Source organism: Vicugna pacos, chromosome 21 (assembly GCF_048564905.1).
Source record: "Vicugna pacos chromosome 21, VicPac4, whole genome shotgun sequence".
NCBI lineage: Eukaryota > Metazoa > Chordata > Mammalia > Artiodactyla > Camelidae > Vicugna > Vicugna pacos.
In genome coordinates, this window is record NC_133007.1 from 28,866,994 (window position 1) to 28,889,101 (window position 22,108).

The 22,108-nt window shown below is 44.9% G+C and overlaps 6 protein-coding genes and 1 long non-coding RNA gene across 7 annotated transcripts; 4 read left to right on the top strand and 3 right to left on the bottom strand.

Moving 5' to 3' along the window:
- Positions 1-3,295: 3,295 nt before the first annotated feature.
- Positions 3,296-3,925, top strand: H2AC21 (H2A clustered histone 21). Its single transcript, XM_072945917.1, has one exon. The coding sequence runs from the start codon at positions 3,432-3,434 to the stop codon at positions 3,822-3,824; it is 393 nt and encodes a 130-aa protein (XP_072802018.1). The 5' UTR covers positions 3,296-3,431; the 3' UTR covers positions 3,825-3,925.
- A 46-nt stretch (positions 3,926-3,971) lies between these two features.
- H2AC20 (H2A clustered histone 20) lies at positions 3,972-4,425 on the bottom strand. The gene has a single exon (XM_006216915.3). The coding sequence runs from the start codon at positions 4,373-4,375 to the stop codon at positions 3,986-3,988; it is 390 nt and encodes a 129-aa protein (XP_006216977.1). The 5' UTR covers positions 4,376-4,425; the 3' UTR covers positions 3,972-3,985.
- Positions 4,426-4,673: 248 nt separating this feature from the next.
- H2BC21 (H2B clustered histone 21) lies at positions 4,674-6,684 on the top strand. The gene has a single exon (XM_031688915.2). It carries the CDS (start codon positions 4,704-4,706, stop codon positions 5,082-5,084), a length of 381 nt encoding a protein of 126 aa, XP_031544775.1. The 5' UTR covers positions 4,674-4,703; the 3' UTR covers positions 5,085-6,684.
- Positions 6,685-11,884: 5,200 nt separating this feature from the next.
- LOC102532015 (histone H3) lies at positions 11,885-14,381 on the bottom strand. Its single transcript, XM_006219751.3, has one exon. It carries the CDS (start codon positions 13,437-13,439, stop codon positions 13,029-13,031), a length of 411 nt encoding a protein of 136 aa, XP_006219813.1. The 5' UTR covers positions 13,440-14,381; the 3' UTR covers positions 11,885-13,028.
- Positions 14,382-14,540: 159 nt separating this feature from the next.
- On the bottom strand, positions 14,541-15,109 carry LOC140688122 (histone H2A type 2-A). The gene has a single exon (XM_072946657.1). The coding sequence runs from the start codon at positions 15,038-15,040 to the stop codon at positions 14,648-14,650; it is 393 nt and encodes a 130-aa protein (XP_072802758.1). The 5' UTR covers positions 15,041-15,109; the 3' UTR covers positions 14,541-14,647.
- Positions 15,110-15,205: 96 nt separating this feature from the next.
- Positions 15,206-15,970, top strand: LOC140688123 (histone H2B type 2-E). Its single transcript, XM_072946660.1, has one exon. It carries the CDS (start codon positions 15,455-15,457, stop codon positions 15,833-15,835), a length of 381 nt encoding a protein of 126 aa, XP_072802761.1. The 5' UTR covers positions 15,206-15,454; the 3' UTR covers positions 15,836-15,970.
- Positions 15,971-19,405: 3,435 nt separating this feature from the next.
- On the top strand, positions 19,406-21,037 carry LOC140688124 (uncharacterized). Its single transcript, XR_012062880.1, has 2 exons — positions 19,406-19,743; positions 20,770-21,037. It is a non-coding gene; the product is annotated as an uncharacterized lncRNA (long non-coding RNA).
- Positions 21,038-22,108: the final 1,071 nt, after the last annotated feature.

The window sequence follows — 22,108 nt, forward strand, 5'->3', positions numbered from 1 at the left end:
AAAATCCCAGAGGTGTTAAGGGAGAAAAGCTGCAGCCCGTTTGTCCGTGATGGTGTACTACTTTTCCAAATGGCCTGCTCTCTTTTATTTTTTAATAGCTCTGGTAGGAATGCTGGAAAAGGAGCTCTGGGGAGCAATAGATAGTAATTGAGCCTGTAATTTGTAGGATATTGGCCTATCTGGACTTATCTAATAAGGTTTTACAGCTGGATAGACTCTTAAGTATTAAGTCAGATTTTGTCTCCTACTCTCTCCTTCTCTGTAACAGAGGGAGAAAGCAAGACTCGGCAAGTTAAGTGACATCATGAAGCCCATAATGTAGTTAGTGTGACAGTGTGCACAAAGTGATCATGAACAGTCTTTGAGGTAGGCAGCCCTTGGTTCTAATCCTGTCTTTGTAAGTAGTGGTGTGACCTTCAGCAAGTGCTTTAACTCCAAAACCTCAGTTTCCTTATCTGTGAAACAATTACAGATGGCCTTCTGTATCCATGGGTTTCACATCCGAGGATTCAACCAACCGTGGATAGAAACTATTAAGAAAAATGATTCCAGAAAGTTCCAAAAAGCAAAACTTGAATTTGCCCTGCACTGGCAACTATTTATGTAGTATTTACATTATATTTAGAACTATTTATATTGTATTAGGTATTGTAAGTTATCTAGAGATGATTTAAAGTATCTGAGAGGATGTGGGTAGGTTATATGCAAATACTACACCATTTTCTATAAGGGACTTGAACATCTTCAGATTATGATATCCACTGTGGGTCCTGGAACCAGTCTCTGTTGGTACTGAGGGACAACTATGTGTCTTCTTCATCGATAGCCCCTAGCATAGGGCTTACCACATAACAAGGGTTCAGTATAATCTCTTTTCCCTTCACCCTTCCTAACAGCATAGGGTCACTGTTATAGACGTAAAAAAAGACATCAGAGGTCAAAGAGTGGGAGGTCAGCTGGCCCTTCAAGCAGGCCCTCGAAGAGTACTAGGGTTGTCACAGGTTCCCCACAATCTGTATTTTGTTCTATGCCCATTAGGACTGAAAGGTTGACACTATTAGAACTTCCAGAGTCGACTGGGAAGAGACAGTAACAAAATACACAAGAAATTTATGAATAGCTCAGAATGCAAATTGACTTAACTTTTAGTGATAGATATACCTTCCCAAACTAGTTCTCCCGTCTCATACTTTTTAATCTTGAAATAGAAATGGAAAGTTAATTGAGCACAGAACCTGAGGTAGAGTTGGATAATCTTAAAATATTTCACCCAGGCTATGAGAACAATCTGACCCTTTCACAACCAAGGGAACTTCTTTAACAGTCCAAACCTTTGTGTGTAGCACATACTCTTAGCGATAGAGAAACAGCACAGTCTCTAATTGCCCCACTTAGACACTACATAGACTATGCCTATTAACATGTGCATCTTCTGAAATGCTAGTCAGTTGGGTTAGAATCTTCAGTTACATCCTATTATTGAGGAAACACTTCACTAGCCTTGATTAACTCCGTACTTCACAAATCAATTCCTGCACTCTCATCAGGGGTAACTTCTAGAAATAGCTGATACTGCTTCAACTTCCAGGCATTTAAGTACATTCAGTACAGGCCCCTCTGCATTAGTCTTTGTTAATAACCAGAAAGAAAGCATCAGGCACTACGCAACATCACAATCTACCTTACCACAAAGCACCCACAAAGAAATATCCCCAAACCGCAACAGAATTCTCCCTGCACAGGCTTGGGTATTTATACCCAGGGGTAGGAACTGATTGGTGGGTTCGTATGCAAATAAGGGATACTGAAAGTGACAAATGAGGGATGCTGAAAGTGAGAGGGGCGTGTCCAAAAGAGAGGGGCATGTAGGATGAACACTCCCGCCAGTAGTTCTCACTCAGGTCCGGGGAGGGTTTTACCGAGGCAGAAGGTAGATGTTGTGGCTTGTCAGCTCAGGCTTGTCCCGAAATGGCGCCGGATCGCCAAAATGAAGTTGGTCGTGTCTATCGGTGTCAATCATACGTATATCCACTGCCTGACGGGTAGCACGTACTCAATAAACGTCCGTTTAACAAAGGTGAGGATAAAAGAGAAACACCAGAAAAGTACTCAAGGAATAGAACTTAAGTCTATTCTTTTCTCTGTACTCAGGAAAGGGTGAAAATGGTGTGGGGATGTACAACTCTCAGAGATGGGAAGCTGAGGAGGGTTTACTTTCAGGAAAGATCTATGGAAGGTAGGCGGAGGATTATTACTCACAGGGGTCTGCAGGGGCTGCTGAAGTCAGAGCGAGCGATGATTGCAGACAAGAGGATCGTGGAGGAAGCGTGAAGATATGTTAAGAAAGTAATATTGGATATGCTGTTGAGACGTAGGGAAAAGCAGATTTCTGGCTTAGGTATCTGGAAGATTGTTGGTGCAATTCAGGGTAAGAGAGTAAAGAAAGGGTAGGGGTTGTTTGGATGAGTTCGCGGTTGGTTTGGTCGAGTTGTTGGGACAAGCAGGTTGAAGTATCCAGTAAGTAGCTGGGTATAAGGGTCTGAGCTGGAATGAATCTGGATGTTAGTTGAAAACATGGATGTGGGTAAGGCTTCCGGAAAAGTGAAGAATGGAGGAATGTGGGGGAGGGGCCAGTAGGGAGGCACAGCCCAGGTGGACACGCGGATTTAGGGACAGGCAGAGGAATAGGAGAATGAGGAAAGACGGAGGGCGACATTTTGAAAGCCAAGTTTCAAGGCAGTATCGGACGCCTCCTGGAGGTCAAAAGGAGAATGACAAGTCTAATCTAGCCCTGGGTCCAACTAGACCCCGAAGAGCGGAGGCGGGTGGGGATGGGGCAAAGCCACACCGCGGGCAACAACTACGTTGAAAGCCGATGGCCTTAGTAGTACTGTACTCTTTAATGGAGTTTGGCTTTGAGGAAGACAGAAAGGGAAAGGTTTGGAGGATAATTTATGGCTCAAGGGGATAATCAGCTTCAGAATCCGGTACCCTTGACTGGTAGTTAACTCGTCTGCTGGAGGCTCTCTGCAGTCCTTTTGGGCCCTTGGGATTTCCCTCGCTGTAAGCTGGGGGGGGGGGACCTACCATCCTAAACTGGAAGAAAAAATTACCAATTAAAAAAAAAAAAACAGAACAGCGTTTCGTTTGAAAACCTCTTTAAAAATCCTGCCATGCAAATAAGGGGCTTTAATGTGGCTCCCAGCGATTGGTAGGCACTTAAAACAATCCGTCATTTCCTCGTAGTGTAAGATGCAAACGAAGAGTCTGCTTTCAGCTTCCCTATTGGCTGTTTGATCGGGCTCCGCTTTTAGCCAATCAAACGACTTTCCTTCACCCCTCCCGGTAGCTCTTATAAATCACATCAAACTCGTTATCCTTTTCATATCCTTCTCCTTGAAAAACCAGCCGTAACTGCATATTTACCCGTAATGTCAGGACGCGGAAAGCAGGGGGGCAAAGCTCGCGCTAAGGCCAAGTCGCGCTCATCTCGCGCTGGCCTTCAGTTCCCGGTGGGGAGAGTGCACCGCCTGCTGCGCAAAGGCAACTATGCCGAGCGGGTGGGGGCCGGCGCGCCGGTGTACCTGGCGGCCGTGCTCGAGTACCTGACCGCAGAAATTCTGGAGCTGGCGGGGAACGCAGCTCGAGACAACAAGAAGACGCGCATCATCCCTCGCCATTTGCAGCTAGCCGTAAGAAATGACGAAGAGCTCAACAAGTTACTTGGAGGTGTCACTATTGCCCAGGGCGGCGTCCTGCCCAATATCCAGGCAGTCTTGTTGCCCAAGAAAACGGAGAGTCACAAACCTGGCAAGAATAAGTAACTAGGGAGGTTGACACCACCCCTACTCACCCCAAAGGCTCTTTTAAGAGCCACTAAAGTATCAAGTAAAGGGCTGATCACGAAACAGCGCATTAGCTCTTTTTTTGAGAACTTGGGTGGCTCTAAAAAGAGCCTTTGGTCTTTGGTCTACTTTGTTAGGGTTTATTTGCTTTTGGCTTTGTGGCTTTCGGTTTTCTTTGGTAACAGAACGGCCTGAATGTTGGGCAGAACGCCACCCTGGGCGATGGTGACTTTACCCAACAGCTTGTTTAGCTCCTCGTCATTGCGGATGGCCAGCTGTAGGTGACGAGGGATGATGCGCGTCTTCTTGTTGTCTCGCGCCGCGTTACCCGCCAGTTCCAGGATTTCCGCCGTCAGGTACTCCAGGACTGCAGCCATGTAGACTGGGGCGCCGGCCCCCACCCGCTCCGCATAATTGCCTTTACGCAGCAGGCGGTGCACTCGCCCTACCGGGAACTGCAAGCCTGCACGAGAGGAGCGGGACTTGGCCTTAGCGCGGGCCTTGCCTCCTTGCTTTCCACGACCAGACATAATTTGAAAACAAGGCCAAAAATCCCTAAAGCAGAGACTTTCGCAACAAACAGGATTGAAAGAGCAGCAATTGGAGAGCCTTTATAAGCTTTCCTAGGGGTGGGGTCAGGAACGAGTTTTTCATTGGTCCTAAATTGTCTCCAGAAACAGCCAATAAGATCAGGAGTCGGTGTTGTTACGTAGCTATTACTGATAACGCAAGGTCTCCACAAGGCCCAATGGAAACGAAAGACTTTTGGAGCCTTAATTTGCATACGATGGTTATAAAAGGATCATGCCCGCCCATTCTCACACATCTTTTCTCTGCTAACCCGCTGTGTTTTCTACAATGCCTGAGCCGGCAAAATCCGCCCCCGCGCCCAAGAAGGGCTCGAAGAAAGCTGTCACTAAAGCCCAGAAGAAGGACGGCAAGAAGCGTAAGCGCAGCCGCAAGGAGAGCTACTCCATCTACGTGTACAAGGTGCTGAAGCAGGTGCACCCGGACACCGGCATCTCGTCCAAGGCCATGGGCATCATGAACTCGTTCGTCAACGACATCTTCGAGCGCATCGCGGGCGAAGCGTCCCGCCTGGCGCACTACAACAAGCGCTCGACCATCACGTCCCGGGAGATCCAGACGGCCGTGCGCCTGCTGCTGCCCGGCGAGCTGGCCAAGCACGCCGTGTCCGAGGGCACCAAGGCCGTCACCAAGTACACCAGCTCCAAGTGAGCCCCTGCTAGGACGTGGCGCTCGCATGAGTCGCCGGGCCGCTTGCCTCCAAAGGCTCTTTTCAGAGCCACCCACCTAATCAGAAAAGAGCTTTGTTCACTTGTTTTCCCTTTCAATTCCTTCTCACAAAATAAGTTACTCTAGTTGGCTAAAGGTCACAGAAGATGTATACGTAGCTTTTTAATCCCTTCTGACGAGGTTTCTGGAGCGTGACTGGCTTTGCTTTTTAATCTAGGGCGCGTCTTAACCCCTCACTGTGCTGTTTAGCTTTCCTATGAGTCAGTTCTAAATTAGGATATCGAGACTGCTTGTCCCCACCCTCCGCTCCCAGACTTGTCCTGGTGGCTCTGTTCGGTATGTTTCATCGGCGTTCTAAAACGAAGTGAGTGATTTCGACGAGGAAGGACCCCAAGACACAACTAAGCCCGGGTTCTGCGAACACTGCGTCACTGCCCTGAGGAATTCTCCATAGTTTGACAGCTGCTTGGGTGCCGGATCACCAGTTCTACCCTGCGATGTGGCCTTCTGTGGATACCAGCCGTTCGGAGTACTCCGGGTGGAGCCCGCGCTGCATGGTTTCATCCTTCCCGTGATTGGACGACATGAATATTCAAAATCACGCGCGGCTCCAGTATGGATAGATTGTGGTTTCCGCTGCTCACTTTGGCTCTTTGAAGTCCCTATTATTTCTCGGTTTGTGGATCGTTTTTTGCATTTAATTCTCTTTTCTTGGAACGCTCCGGCCTCGGGTCACTGCAAGGCACTAGTCATTTTAGTCTGGGTTTAAAAATCCTCTGAGACCCTTTCAAGTCATCCACTCAGGAATTTGCGCCTCTCGTTCCTGCCTGTCCTGGCCCCTCACTGTGTTTTGTCTTCCTCCTAGCGGGTGTCAGAAATTGTCTTGTTCTTTTATTTTCTTGTTTATCGTCTTTCTCCTCAAGTCCTTAACAGAAACTGCTGGTCTGGTTTTCCTCTGTATCGTCAGCGCCAACCAGTACTTGGCACACAATGGACACTTGAATTAACTTGTTGAATTTATTTTCCTGTCCCACCCCTTTCTTAATCGCTTCCGTGGATGGATGGGTGAGGTATACTTTAGATGTATGTGAAGACACGATGAAAATGGAAATGTTTTTGGATCTCCTTCCCAAGTCTGTCCGTGGTCACCTCACCTCAGGTCAATAGCTCGGAGGAGGCCTGTTTTTTTTTTTTGGTTTGGTTTGGTTTGGTTTGGTTTTTTGCGTCAAAGACGAAGGAGATGGCAAATTGAAGTCCTCCCTTTATGCTTCTCACTTTGGCCTAATCTCTCGGATTTTCATTAAATTCAGAACGTTGGTCACTGGAAAGATCCTTTTCCTTTCTCCTTTTCTGACGCCCTTTCCCCATCCTGATACCTTGTTCCCCCACCTAGATGAGCTTTAATTTACACTCACCATATCTCACTTGCAGGGTGGAGGGTAAACTCAGTGGTAGAGTGCATGCACTAGGTCTTGGGTTCAACCCCTAGTATCCCCATTAAAAAATTAAGCAAATATAAATAACCTAATTACTCCCCTTCACCAACAAAACAAAACAAAACGAAAAAACAACCCTATGTCAGGAGACCATGTGAGGTAAACTAGGTTAGTATCTCTTTAAAAACAAGATTGCAAGAAGTAGTTATTGGTCCACTGGTCATGCAGGTAACATTGTTCACCTTTGTATCCTCAAATGTGAGGACAATTGTATTTTAGTTTTATTTCATGTAATTACAGAATGTTGAATCTTTCTGTCCAAGCCTTGATTTTGCTAATAAAGACACTGACAATCTGATCAGTTACTCAATTCTGCTTTTGGTTAAGAGGTCCTGGAGTTGATTGCAGGGGTTTCATGAATCCAAATGGACTCCAGATATTATCAGAGACTGAATAAATCTATGTTTCCTACGTGTGTGTTTTCAAATGTGTGTAGATGCTATTATTATTAATAAAGTTATCAGTTAATTTAAAAGTTTGGCTGGATTCTTCTGCAATATATTTTCTAAGTTAAATGAATGGATACAACCACTACTGGATCTGTGGAAAAGGTGGATGCCTCTGATTTGGAGGATAAATATTTATAAACCATTGGTGAAATGTACTTCTACCTCAGAGGTGTACTGGGGCTGAAATAGTCTGTTATCGCCACACTGTCAGTGCTTAGAATTGAAAAATACACGACCACCAAAAAACCAAAAAAACCCAAACAAAATGATCTCCAACAAGAAGCATTATAAACAAGTTAGAAGAAATAAAGTCCTTCAGAAAGTTTAGCTAACACTTGCAGAGTACCTAGAACCCGATGAAGTAGTCACAATTTTCTCCCATTTTACAGATGAGGCAACTAAGACACAGAGAGGCTTCTCAGAAACTCTCCAGAGAATAAACTCTAAATTTAGTGCTAAAGGGACTTAAGAAAGTAAGATTCCTCTTCTCTCCCAAAACCTGGGCTTTAGGGGAAAAGACCTATACTTTAAAATTAAAATTAAAATTAAAATTAAAATTAAAATTAAAATAAATACCGCCTGTTTTATTCTCAGGATGCACCCTGGATGTAAGTCTACGGTGGTGGTGGTGGCTGAAAGCCTTGAGGGAGGGATTGGGGGTGCTCTCATTCTCCATCCCAGAGGATGTAGCTCCACTCCGTTTAGTTTGTCCCAGAGTTGTAAGGTTCCCCAGTGGAAATACCTTTACAAACGTGAGAGACATCTGGTTATGGGTTGTGGGCTCCTCCTGGGCATGATGTTTGCTAGGAAGTAAGTTACAGAGTGAGGAAGGAAGAAGTGTTAGAATTTGGTATTTTAACTCTTTCTTTCAAGCCAGGGCTATAATCTTCCACCTCAAAGGATACATCTCAATTAATTTTTCTACCATCCTCACCTCTGCTTAAAAAAAAAAAAAAGCAAAAGAACAAAACTTTACTGAGGTATAATTAGCATACAATAAAATGTACATGTTTAAAGTACAATTTGCTAAGTGTAGACAGACATATAGACCTATGAAAACATTACTTCTATCAAAATAACGATCCTATCCATCATATCCACCCCCCAGACTTTCCTAGTGCCCCTTTATAATTCTTCCCTCCTGCCCCCTTCACCAGTGTCCTCCTTTGCCCCCAGACTTTTCCTCCATCAACCACTTGTCTTACGTCATTATAGATTTTATAAATAATTGTTAAGTATCTATTAGCATTAGTAAGTTCCATAAAAAAGGCTCTCTAGGTCCACTCTGACTCCTAAGCATTGTTAGGTATGATCTAATTAATTCATCTTTCATTCAATGATTTATTGAATATCTATTAGATATCAGGAAATCTGCTAGGCAGTGAGGATATAAGGTAAAACAGAATAGAGTAGCTTCTGTCTTCTTAGATTTTTGGTGGTTAGAAGGAAAGACAGGTATTAAACCAGTGACTATAATAAAATGTGACAATGGTTAAGATGGGAGAAGTACAGATCCATAGAGTGTAATGGAAGAAGGCCTCACTTAAGAGGTTAAGGAAGGCCTCTCTGAGGAAGGACTTTCAGGATGACACCAGAAGAGCTGGGAAGGTGGAGTGTTCCAGGCAGAGGCCTGGAGGAGAGTGGAGGACAGCAAATGTGGGGAGACAGGAGGCACTACAAGAAGTCTAGTGTGGGTAGTGTTTAGATGGCAAGGAGGTAAAGTGCAAAATCTGGAGGTCACACAGGGATGCAGAGCCAGACCCTGCAGGATTAGACCAGGTATATGGAAACGGACTTTAAAGAACCTGATTAGTTTCTAGGCTGACATAACTATGGAAACAGAAAGGAGCTGAATGGCACTGGAAACAGAAAACTCAGTCTCAGAGGCCAGATGGTCTGTGTCCATTCAAGCACCCTCGGCTGCAGATGCACCCTGACCCTCAAAGGAGTGTCCATTCACTTCAGTGGGGTTTCTCTTAATGTAGAAATGGCCCTTCGTGCTCGACTCCCACAAAATTCAACCTGCATCTCTCTTTGCTTTCCACATTGTGATGTGAACATGCACTTTGTTGATTGAAGTGCTGTCAATACCTTCAGGATGTGCAGACCCTAAATTTGATCTTCCCGCTCTCCCAGTGATACACATCCAGGTTTGCTGCAAGTCTCCATCAACACAAAAAATGCTGTTATAAACATCATTGTACATCTCCCTTATGGACCTATGTAAGAATATCTTTTGAATAAAAACTCAGGACCAGAACTCCAATTACTAGGGTCTATTTATTCTTTATTGAATGAAGGAGTACCAGGCTCCCCTCCAGGATGGTTGGCCCAGACTTCCAACACCAACGCATCAGGGCTTCTAGGAGCCCACTTCCAGGCTAACACTTGGGTCAGCTGACTTTCTAAGCTTCGCCAGACTCTCTGGTGTAGGGCGATATCGTTGTTTTCACTTTCATTTCTTTGATTATTAACGAGTTCAAGCATCTCCACGTGAGTGACTGCTTTTGTGTTTGCTCTCCTGTGTATTGCTTACCCATCTCATTTTCCCCAACATTGTTTATGGAGTAAAACCTAGGCCCTCCTAGTTTGGCAGGCCCCTAAAACTGTCCCCAATACTAACAGCTCACGTCTCATTACTGCCCTTTGTCCATGCTATACGTGGCCCAACAAGAATTCTTCTGTCTTTGTTTTCACTGTCCCCTCTGGATTATACCACCTTCTCCAAGCCCCCAGTCTAAACATGTCTCACAGCCTAAGCATTCTTGAGAACCCACCTCAAATATCACCTCCTGTAGGAAGGATTCCCTTATTTGTTAAGCTGGAAATGGGTTTTCATTCTCAGCTCCCACAGAGCTGAACCTGCATTTCTCTTTGCCATCTGTCACAAGAGGCCTTCTACTCTAGCTATTGATGTGGACATCACCTCCCCACAAAGACAGGCATCAGGTTGTGTGTGCAAACAGATTCAGAAGGCATGTTCAGAGAAATAGTAAGACTTTAAAAAATAAGTAAGATGACTTTTACTTTACTATTTGTAGTTTCCTCTAGCCAGTGTTTTTCTAACTACAGGTTGTAATTCATTAGTGGGGTATGAATTTGGTTTACTTGATAGAGTGCCCTTTTTTAAAAAGCAGAAGAGAAAATACCAGTGTATCACAAATAGCAAGTATCATTTTGTGAAACCTGTTGCAACTTGTATTCTTGTGTGATTGTGTCCAGGAAGCAATGTAAAATGTGTTTCTTACTGTGGGTTGAGGTCAGAAGTCTATTCTACTGTACTGAAAGTGTCATAGAACATGCCGCCCCAAAATATGCCACTTTGGCATATTGATAATTTTGAGATGTAGGTACTTGAAAAACAGCAAATACAGGGACAGACTTTCTCTGAATTTCCCTTATCTGCCTAAGGACAGACTCTCCAAATGGAACCCAATTGTCATAATGCCCTTCCCTGGGGGTGGGATTCATTGAGCAGGAAAGACTGATTCTTATCACAAGAGAGGCGACTAGAAGTCAATATCACACCCAGACAAACTCTGTCACAAACTATCATACTTCCCATCTGTTCTAGGGCCCATTCATTTTCCTCCAAAGTCATTTACTCGCCCCTTAGAGGCCAGTCCTCCCTCCTCTTTCCCTATTAAGATGGTATTTAAGTCTGAATCTAACTCACCTCAGGGAGTTATTATTTTCCCAAGTATTTCCCATGTGTACATGTTAGTAAACTTCTGTTTGTTTTTTTTTTCTTGTTAATCTCTCTTATTATGGGGGACCCATCTAAGAACTCAAAAGGGCAGAGGGGAAATTATTTTTCCTTCCCTACAGGACACATACGGATATTATTTGTATCTATTGTGTGTATCCCTTTCCCCTGAAGCCTTGAATCTAAAAAAAAAAAAAAAAAAAAAAGTGAAACACAGAATTTAGGCTCAGATTTCATCTTGGCCATGTTTATGCTGGGTGACTCACATTCCCAGTCGTCTCTTCTTTACCAGAAATCTCCTTACCTGTAAAATAAAAAACCTTTTCCTTTCCTGGGTTATTGTGGAATCAAATGAGAGGACATAGTGGATGGCTTTTGTGATTCATAAGACACCCAGGAACCCAAATATTCTTAATGTCTGGGCCACAATTTAGCAGAATCTGTATGTGCTAATCATCTAGAGATTAGATAATGTAACGTTTCCAATGTATTTTTCTTTCCACAACATGATTGTAATGTTCCTAAAGGAAAGATTTAGGACTTTCATCAATTAGTGTTTACCATGTTAATAACATTGACTGACAAATATTAATTTATTGCCATGTTGAGACTTTGCTCTAAGTATTTTGCATGGACTGTATTTATCTCCTTTTATGCCTATGGTAATTCTCTGAGGTGTTTACATTTATTGTCACCATTTTACAGATATTGAAATAGACATTCAGCCCATATTCTAGCTCCATGCCTTTTCTATTCCACCTTTTCCCAGACAAGTGAATCCGGGGAACACAGTTCAGGCTTTCTCATAGTTACCAGAGGCATCTAGCCAAGGGACAGAGACATCTCCCTGTACCGCCCCTGAAGCCTAGACTTTCCCAAGAGGAGACGCAGCTTCCCCTCCAGCCTCCACGCTCATGGACATGGGGATCACCAGGGAAAAGGTAAAGCTGTCGCTTAGTTTTCTACTCAGGTGTAAGCAACTCTATTAGAGGGCCTTTCGAGATAGAGACTTCATAGTCCCCTAGAAAGGGAAAACCAGAAGTCTTCCAGAGGGCCCTGAGGTGAAGGGCCCAGCATCTATAGTGGGTTGAACAGGGTCCTTCCCAAATTCATATCCACCCAGAAGCTCAGAATGTGACTTTATTTGGAAATACGGTCTTTGCAGATGTAACTAAGTGTCTTCTGATGAAATCATCCTGCATTGAGGCTGGGATAAAAGCAAGGAGAGGGTGATTTGGATAGAGACACAAGGAGGAAGGCCATATGAAGACAAAGGTAGAAATTGGAGTTATGCTACCAGAAGCCAAGAAACGCCAGGAGTCACTGGAAACTGAGAGGCAAGGAAGGATTCTTCCCTTCTTCCCTACCAGCCCCTTCCTATCAATAAAAGACCCTGTACGGCCACCCCCGTTGTAGTCACTTCTCATCTTTGTGGCAAGCTGTTGCCTATGACAGTGTAACGTAATAAACTACTTAACTATTCTGATCCTTTGTCTTTGGTTAAAAAAAAGACTAGGAAAATCGTTCAGGCCTGCAGGGGACTTTTGAGAGAGTGTAAGCAAGGTGATGACTGGCATCTGCTAAATTTCCCGCTGAGAAGCCCGGACATTACCAACAACCAATTAGCAGCTAGGGCACTGGAATCCCACACTTTACTGGGCAGAAACTAGGACGGTCAGAGGGGACGACCTCCCTCCAAGCCGGAGGGCCCCGCAGGGTGGGGCCCTTTCTCGCATGGGTGAGGAGGTAGCGGGCTCTCGCCCATCCCCAGCTCTCAGCTGCCCAATCTAAAAGGCCAGCCCCTACGCGCTCTGGCCCGCGAATCCCGAGCGTCCCCTAGTGACTCTCCGTGGTCTCAGCGTGTCACTCCCCCCTCCCGCCCACCTCCCAGCGCGATTACAGCTCTGGGCCACCTCCGAGTGCGGAGACGCCCCGGAAAAGCCCGACCAAAGTGCGCAAAGCCCACTCTTCCAGGATGGCCCGCGGCCGCCTCCAAGAAGCGAAGAGTGGGTGCCCTGGCCGCGCCCAAGAAAGCAGCGGCGACCTCGCCCGCCCAGATAAGGCGGCTAGCAGGCAGGGACTAGGCTCGATACCTGGCCCCTAACATACTTGCTGCACGCCCAATTCTTTGCCCACTCTAGCGCCCTCTCCTCCCGGATTATAAGGTCTGCCGGAAGAACACTGACGAGTGGCACAGCTTCTTCCAAGTGCAGTTGTGAGTGGCTCTGAAAAGAGCCTTTGGATGTGATGGAACCTTGAGCCGAGCGCGCGCTTCTTAGGCCCGCTCCCCGCGGATGCGGCGGGCCAGCTGGATGTCTTTGGGCATGATGGTCACGCGCTTGGCGTGGATGGCGCACAGGTTCGTGTCTTCAAACAGCCCCACCAGGTAGGCCTCGCTCGCCTCCTGCAGCGCCATCACTGCCGAACTCTGGAAGCGCAGGTCTGTCTTGAAGTCCTGCGCAATCTCGCGCACCAGCCGCTGGAACGGCAGCTTGCGGATCAGCAGCTCGGTCGACTTCTGGTAGCGCCGGATCTCTCGCAGGGCCACGGTGCCCGGTCGGTAGCGGTGCGGCTTCTTCACGCCGCCCGTGGCCGGCGCGCTCTTGCGGGCCGCCTTAGTGGCCAGCTGCTTCCGCGGGGCCTTGCCACCGGTCGACTTGCGGGCGGTCTGCTTCGTACGGGCCATAGCGAGCCAAAACACAAGGTTACCAGTACAGCGCCAAGCAGGGAGAGTAAGCGGGTCCCGGACTGCGGCAGCACTCTTTATAGGCACTGTCTTTTACCCCCCCCATTGGGCGGGACCAGAATTGAAAAGTCCCGCGCTGGCTGCCCATTGGCTGTGACGCCATCCACCTTCGAGCCACTCATTGGCTTGGGCAGAACCCTCCCTACCCTCGACCGCCCCTCCCCCCTCTACTTTCCAGTTTGCCAACAGTTTTCCGTGCCTTGTCTTTCTTTCGGCCCGAGAGTCGTCTTTCAGGGCAGCTAGATCAGAGTGTTCCTCAGCCCTTCTCTCCCTAGAACACGCTACCCGCGATGCCCTCTTCCTTTCCGCGCTTTCTGGCTCCCGAACTGAACCGCAATCTCCCGTTTGTTCCCCGGCCCCGTGAACACCTGTTACCTTCTCTGAGCCCTCTAGTTGGTTTAACGGATCGTTTTTTCCCTGCCTTTCCAGCGGAAAGTTACCTGCGCCCCGCCCCCACTCCGGGCGCAAGGTTCCGCCTGTGAAAGCCTAGAGTGGGGACCTGTATCTGCGTCGGGGAGGCACGTCTCTGACCAACCTCCCGCCTCCCCAAGACAGTAAGCTCACTTAAGCCAAAGCCCAGGTGTGCCACACCCCCGAAACTGCCCGCTCCCCTAACCGGCAGGGGTGTTCAGGGTGGGCTGTACGCGTGCGGGAACGTCCCCCTACTATGTACTATGAGACCTCAAGTGTTGGTCAAGGGCCTCGGGAACAGCTACAAGAGCGCCCTAGGCACCTGACTCCCAGTTAAGATGAGCGGAGGCGGGGGGTGGGGAGAGGAGTAGAAATCTGACAGGATACTTAGAACCGAGTCCACCGTGGTGCCCCAGACTTTCTACCTCCACCTGCAGTTAAGCCTTAGGCCTTACGACTCCTCCACTCCCCGCCCCAGTAGGATACGGGGATAGTCTAAGCACTCGAACTCGACAGGCGAGGAACGGTTGGGAGGAACGGGCAAGTAGCACCCCCTCCCCCCAGTATTCCTATCCCTGGGTTCTGCATTTACCACTGGAGCAGGGTGGAACTGAAGACACTTGTTATGGCTACTGCAACAACTCTTTATTTGAGAGTGTGAGTGGCTCTGAAAAGAGCCTTTGATTTCGCGGGTACCCCTATCGAGATGAGGACTGGGGGGGGGCTTCTTGCCGGCCTTACTTCCCCTTGGCTTTGTGGTGGCTCTCAGTCTTCTTGGGAAGCAACACGGCCTGGATGTTTGGCAGGACACCACCCTGGGCGATGGTGACTTTGCCCAGCAGCTTGTTCAGCTCCTCGTCGTTGCGGATAGCCAGCTGCAAGTGACGAGGGATGATGCGCGTCTTCTTGTTGTCTCGCGCCGCGTTGCCCGCCAGCTCCAGGATTTCAGCCGTCAGGTACTCGAGAACCGCCGCCATGTAGACTGGGGCGCCAGCTCCCACTCGCTCGGCGTAGTTGCCTTTGCGCAGCAGGCGGTGCACTCGCCCCACCGGAAACTGCAGACCGGCGCGGGACGAGCGAGACTTGGCCTTAGCACGGGCCTTGCCTCCTTGTTTGCCACGACCAGACATGACAGCAGTAGTTCCTGTGAAGTAGCTCTCACTTGACAACCGGGAAAGTCGCCCTGAATACAACGCCGCTTCAACCTTTTATAGGCAGAACGGCGATTGTCTACGGAGCATTCTGATTGGCTGCCGCACAGCTTTGCCCTGTTAACCAATAGGATAGCTCAAACCAGAATCCACTCATTTACATAACCTCGTCGCCCTCGCAGAAGCGCCACTGAAAACTCGCCAATCGCAACGCGGCGTAGTCAGAACCCTAATTTGCGTACCGCCAGTGTAAGTACCGAGTCGCTTCCGGTAGCCTCTGTGTTGCCGTTGGGTTTGCGTTCCTGGTTGTCCCTGGTTGTCCCTGCCGTTGGGTTTGCGTTGCTGGTTGTCCCTGGTTGTCCCTGGTTGTCCCTGCAGCTTGTGCTCGCCGTTATGCCTGAGCCGGCAAAGTCTGCCCCGGCGCCCAAGAAGGGCTCGAAGAAAGCCGTCACCAAAGCTCAGAAGAAGGACGGTAAGAAGCGCAAGCGCAGCCGCAAGGAGAGCTACTCCATCTACGTGTACAAGGTGCTGAAGCAGGTGCACCCGGACACCGGCATCTCGTCCAAGGCCATGGGCATCATGAACTCGTTCGTCAACGACATCTTCGAGCGCATCGCGGGCGAAGCGTCCCGCCTGGCGCACTACAACAAGCGCTCGACCATCACGTCCCGGGAGATCCAGACGGCCGTGCGCCTGCTGCTGCCCGGCGAGCTGGCCAAGCACGCCGTGTCCGAGGGCACCAAGGCCGTCACCAAGTACACCAGCTCCAAGTGAGCCCCTGCCGGGACGTGGCGCTCGCACGAGTCGCCGGGCCGCTTGCCGCCAAAGGCTCTTTTCAGAGCCACCCACCTTCTCAGTCGAAGAAGCTGTCATCTTTCTAAATTCATTTTCATTTTCTGTTAATTGGTTCTTTCTGTGCCACCTATTCGTTTACCTAGTGGAAACCTGCGTTTATTTTACGAGGCAGGTAAAGAACCCAAGGTAGGACAAGACTTGTAGATTGGTCGAGAGCTAGTTAGTGTGTGTTCATTTACATAGAAATAATTGGCTTCACAGTGAATAGGTTAGCAAGGGTGGTGATCAATGTAAATCTGTTCAGGGGGATAGGGGGCGGGTAGTTAAGCAGTGGTTACTCTATAGCAGTTAGATTGGGTCAATATTTTGTAAATGCATTTTTCTTGAGCCCAGAAAACCAAACGTAATGTTACTGTAAAAATGCAAAGCAATACTTTGAGACCACGCCCGAGCACCTATAGTGTCCTGTTTTGTTTCTATAGTGAATCCTTTTGCAGTGCACAGTCTGGGTGGCTGCAGTGGCTGATGCCTTGATTGTCGCAACATCCCTTGTTTACTGATATGGCAGGCCACGTTTTCTGACCATACGTGATTGAAGTAATTTTAGTCTACACACACTCCTTGTCTCACTTTCCTGTACTTTTCAGAGCCACCCATCTTGTCAGTCGAAGAAGCTGTCATCTTTCTAAATTCATTTGCAGCTGTGTATACTGAAGCAATATACCTTGCTCAAATTCAAGACATTAAACACCACCATCAGAGTAAGATAATACAAAGGCCATTATTATGTTATTATGTAAACCTTTTCCCGAGATCTTGATATCTACACAATTCCCTGAAGTTGTACTTTTGCTATTTTATAATCTGGGTAAGGAAGGAAGGATTTATAGCTGTTCAGGAATTTCAAGAACTTGGCCCTGCTAACCGTAAAATGTCCTCCAGAGACTTTATCCAGCAGCTTTCATTGTTTTTTTTAAAAAAATTTTTAATTGAAGTATGATTTTTACAATGTCAGTTTCATGTGCACAGCAAATTGATTCAAATATACATATATTTTTAGATCCTTTTCCATTATAGTTTATTATAAAATATTGAATATAGTCACCTGGACTATACAGTAGGTCTTTGCTATTTATTTTACGTATAGTAGTATGTATATGTTGATCCCAAACTCCTAATTTATCACTCCGCTCCTTTCCCCTTTGGTAAGCATAGTTTGTTTTCTGTCTGTGAGTCTTTTTCTAGTTTGTAAATACAGCAGCTTTGATTAAAACTATTTACCCTTACAAATATTTGTCCCTCCCTGGAACAATTCATTCTTTCTCTCTGGAAAAGAGGAAGTAAAAATTAGATAATAATAAAGGCCCTCTGTGTTTTTGAGACTAGAAAGTTTAAAAAGCAGGTTTCCTAAAACAGTTCAAAGGCTGTTTGATCAATTTATCTATCTATCCCTAATGCCCCATATACTTCCACTGAATCCAAATCACTGGGGCACTGAGGGTGAGAGTCAGGGATAAACAGTCTATAAAACACACCGGGTGATTCAAATTTTGGTAACTACTGACATATTGGTTATGTAGTTCCCGTAGTCCTTGGTCAGAACCTGTTCTGTTTGGTGTGACCACCCCAGATATTAGGTGTGAAAGCAAAACTGACACCCTGTTTAGGTTCTGTTAGGAGTATTTGTGCATATTGCTTCTCACAATAAGGGAGAGGGAAAATAATTACACTTAAATAACACATGCTGGAAATACAGCAGTAAACAGAATAGAAAAAGTCCCTGTCCACATAAAGCTACATTCTAGTTGATGGATTCTGAAAATAAGAAAAATGTGTAATAGTATAGTATTCAGAAGGTGATATGTGCTATGTGTAAAGTAGAATGTGGAGTGGAGTGTGGATGACAGGTCTAATCAGTTAATATGTGAAAAGAGGCCTGAATGAAGTAAGAAAGTGAGCCTTAGAATATCTTGGAGAAGCGTATTCTAAGAACAAAAAACAGCAAGTGCAAAGGCCCTGAGGCAGGCACAGGTTTGGGGAGTACAAGGAATAAGCAAGGCCACTGTGGCTGAAGCACTGCAAGCAAAGGAAAGATCTGAAGGGAGATGCAATCAGAAAGGTAGTGGAGAGTCAGATCATGTAGGCTATCGAGGGGTCTCACAGGCCAATTTGAAATTTTTGTCTTTCATTCTAAATAATTTGCAGTGCCTTTGGAGAGTCAGATCAGAGTAATGACATTATTTTCCTTATGTTAAAGCTCATCCAGGATACTATGCTGAAAAATAGACTGTAGGAGAGCAAGAGTAGAGGCAGGGAGAATATCAAAGAGGCTACAATAACAGCTCAGGAGACAGATGGGTGGTAGCAGTGGAGATGGTGAGAAGTAATCAAAATATTTTAAATGAAATTGATGAATTGAATGTAGGTTATGACAGGGAGAGGAATCAAGGATTAATTGTAGGTTCTTGGACTGAGCACTTGGAAAGAGCTGCAATTTACTGATATGAGGGGCAGTTAGGTTTGTGGGGGGAAAGCCTAGAGTACTATCTTAGACAAAATTTCTACTTGGATAGCTACCTGGTAGCTATCCAAGTAGAAATATTGAATAGGAACTATCAAATTCCCCATGTTGGGAATACACAATATGAGAATCCGGAGTTCAGGGAGGAGGCAGAAGTTAGATTCTAACACCTTGATTCTTGCTCTTTTGTAGGTGGTCTATCCTTTATGGAAGCTTTTAGAATAACTATAACATACCTAGATAAGGCTTTTTTCCATATCTAGCCTTGGTCTCAGTATTTGATTAAAATCCCCCATCTAACTTCAGTTTCAAAGTCCAACTTTAGAAGGCAGAACAACCAATTGTCTAAATCAATGTTAATTGCATATCCCTGGACTAGTGCAATCACACAAGTCACCGTTACCTCTAAGTATACCTAAGTGTGATGAACAAAGGATATCCTTCAGAGTTCTAGTTAACATATAGATGATCACTCAAACATACATAAAAGCCTTTTAAACATAATGGAGTGAAAAATATTTTATGTTCATATGTTGAAATTCTATCAGTTAACATTACTCTAAAAATAAAATGGAACAATAATATCTATAAAAGATGTTTTGGTTTTTTTTTTTACTAGTTTTTAAAGTCTGATTACAAGTTTTTAAATATTTTTCAATTTTTTTTGGAAAATTTGAGCCTATAGAAAAATTGAAAAACTAGTACAATGGTCATAATAGGTGGTATTCATCTAGATTCACCAACTACTATTTGCTGCGTTTGCTTTATCTTTTCCTTTCTACACACACACACTTATTTTCTGAGCCATTTCCCTGAGTACTTCAGCATGTCTTTCTTACAAATAAGGACATTCTACTATACAACTACAATACCATTATTACATCCAACACATTTAATATTGATTTAATAATATTAACCAATGTACAATCCATATTCAAATCTTAAATTGTCAAAAAAAATCCTATAAAGGTGTTGTATAATTTCCTGTGGCTTCTGTAACAAATTACTATAAATGTGGTGGCTTGAAACACAGATTTATTTTCTTACAGATCCAAAGATCAGAAGCACAAAAATCAGTTTCACCAGGTAGATCTCAAGATTGTGCTCTTCCCCAAGGTTATAGGAAAGAATCCTCTTCCATTAATTTTCCAGGTTCTAGAGGGGCATTCTTTGGCTCATAGTCCCTTCTTGCATCACAAAGCCAGCATCATACCATCTTCAAATCTCTCTCTGCTTCCATCTCTTTCTCCCTTGACTTTTTCCCTTTCATAATAACCCTGGTGATTGCACTTGGGTCCACTCAAATAATCCAGGGTAATCTCCATATATCGAAATCACATCAGGAAAATCCCTCTTGGCATTTAAGGTAATATTCACAGACTCTAGGGATTGAAATGTGGACATATTTGGGAGCCATACTCAGCTTACCACAGCTGTTGACTACAATTATGGGTTGAATTGTGTCCCCCCCAAAGATATGAAGTCTACCTCCTCAGTGCCTTAGAATGTGCCCTTATTTGGTAATAGGGTCTTTGCAGATGTAATCAAGTTAAAATGAGGTCATTAGGGTGGGCTCTAATCCAATAATGACAGATTTCCTTTATAAGATGTAGAAAATGCATAGGAAGAAAACTGAAGCAGATATCAGATTTATACTGTCATAAATCAAAAAATACCTGGGGCTAGCAGAAGCTGAAAGACAAGGAAGGATCCTAGCTGAGAGCCTCCGGAGGGACAGGGCCCTGCCAACACCTCGACTTCAGACTTCTAGCCTCCTAGAACTATGACAGAATAAATTTCTTTAAAGCCACTCAGTCTGTAGGGCTTTGTTACGGCAGCCCTAAGAAACTAATGCAACTACTAAAAATTTTAATAACAGAATTACATTGTTCAGTTTTTTTCCTTTTCACCTCAGTCTCCATGACAATTTTTTGTATTTTATAAAGAAATGTGGGTGTTTTTTTTATTATTTTGTTTGTAGTATTTTTTTACCCGGTACAGATTAATGCTTGTCACGACATCTATCTAAACATAACATTCAGAGCTAATGATCTGACATGCCCTGTGCTTTTAATCTGGCCACATAAAGGACAGGTGCCTAGGAAATCTACAATCCACATACTGTTTTATAGTTCCATTGGGAATCAAGTTTTAGTGGATTTATCATATCAATTCTCTTCAAATCTTAAGTCTTTTGAACTTTTCATGACACACCCTGATACTACTAAAAGTAGTGACAATACATGTTTAGGATTCATAGTGTTGTTTTTCCCCCAGCGGATGTTAAATTCTAGTTTTACTTTTACTTATTTTTTTGATTTACAATGTTGTATTAGTTTCTGGTGTACAGCATAGTGATTCAGTTATACATACATATTCTTTTTCATTACAGGTTACTACAAGCCATTGAATATAGCTTCCTGTGCTGTACATAGGACTTTGTTGCCTATTCTGTACAAAGTAGTTTGGATCTGCAAATGCCAAACTCCCAGTTTATCCCTCCTCCTTCCCCCCTCCTCCTACTTTCCCTTCCCTCCCCTCACTTCCCTATCCTCTTTCCTCCCTTCTCTCCCCCCCCCTTCCCTCCCTTCCCTCCCCTCTCCTCTTTCCCTTCTGGCAACCATTTTAAATTCTTAAATAAAATTTCAGATTTTAAAATATTCCAGACATTCCTTTTTTTAAAATTGAAATATCTTTGATTTACAATGTTGTTTCTGGTGTACAGCAGATATTCCTTCTTAACGGTAATATTAATCTCTGGTCCTAGTCAAATATTGATTTTAATACTTAGATATTTAGTCCAAATATGTAGTTAGAGCACCTCTATCTCTCGTTATCTACCCTGTTTGGTCTCTTTTGAGACTTTCCAAGATAAAAGGCTTTTTTTTTTTTTCTGGGAAATTATTTCTCAAATATTTCAAGATCCAAACTAGTTTAAATAAAAGTATGTTAGACAAACTGGCTTAACTGGATGTCTGAAAGTATAGCAGGGCTCTGAGGTTGGCTGAGTTCCATGAATGGCTCAGTCCTCAGATTCTTCCCCTTAGCAGTTGCCTTCATCAGTGTTGCTTATAATCATTCTTGCCCTCACACCCACATAACACTCCATCCTGCTGCTGCCTCTTGAAAGCAAAAGAAACTTTACCAAAAGATAATAGCAATCTATAGTCTCCTTCTCAGTTCAACTTCTGAAATGTTTGTGCTAATTAGATTGGTCTAGATTTCTGAACTAATCGATGTGGGAAGAGGGTTGGAACTACATTTAAACCAATGAGGCCAACCCTAAGAACTGTGGATAAGACCTGTTTTCTGGGAAACACATGTGTCAGTGGTTCTCAAACTTTACTGCTCTTTAGAGTCACCTGAGTACCTTTTAAAAATTTCAACTGAAGGCTGTATGCCAGATCACCTAAATCAGGATTTCTGGGGATGACACACAGGCATATTTTAAAAGTTCTCCAGGTAGTTACAGTGGGCAGTCAAGTTTGAGAACTACCTAAGGGATTAGGTGGGTTCCTCAGTGAAAATCAGGATACAATTAGAGAAAGAGAAGAAAAATGCTACCTAGTCAATAGTATACATTAAGAGATGTCAACTACTAAGTTAATACTTCATAACAAACACATAAGAAATCAAGTCTTAAAGAATGCTTAAGGAAACATAAGGAAAAATAAAGTCTAGAAGAATACTTACAGGTGATAGCCTTCATCCCCACTGCTGTGTTCAGAGTG

What these genes read in the sequence shown, in the direction of transcription:
- LOC140688123 (XM_072946660.1), top strand. Translation starts at nt 15,455, where the DNA reads ATGCCTGAGCCGGCAAAGTCTGCCCCGGCGCCCAAGAAGGGCTCGAAG.
- H2AC20 (XM_006216915.3), bottom strand. Translation starts at nt 4,375, where the DNA reads ATGTCTGGTCGTGGAAAGCAAGGAGGCAAGGCCCGCGCTAAGGCCAAG.
- H2BC21 (XM_031688915.2), top strand. Translation starts at nt 4,704, where the DNA reads ATGCCTGAGCCGGCAAAATCCGCCCCCGCGCCCAAGAAGGGCTCGAAG.
- H2AC21 (XM_072945917.1), top strand. Translation starts at nt 3,432, where the DNA reads ATGTCAGGACGCGGAAAGCAGGGGGGCAAAGCTCGCGCTAAGGCCAAG.
- LOC140688122 (XM_072946657.1), bottom strand. Translation starts at nt 15,040, where the DNA reads ATGTCTGGTCGTGGCAAACAAGGAGGCAAGGCCCGTGCTAAGGCCAAG.
- LOC102532015 (XM_006219751.3), bottom strand. Translation starts at nt 13,439, where the DNA reads ATGGCCCGTACGAAGCAGACCGCCCGCAAGTCGACCGGTGGCAAGGCC.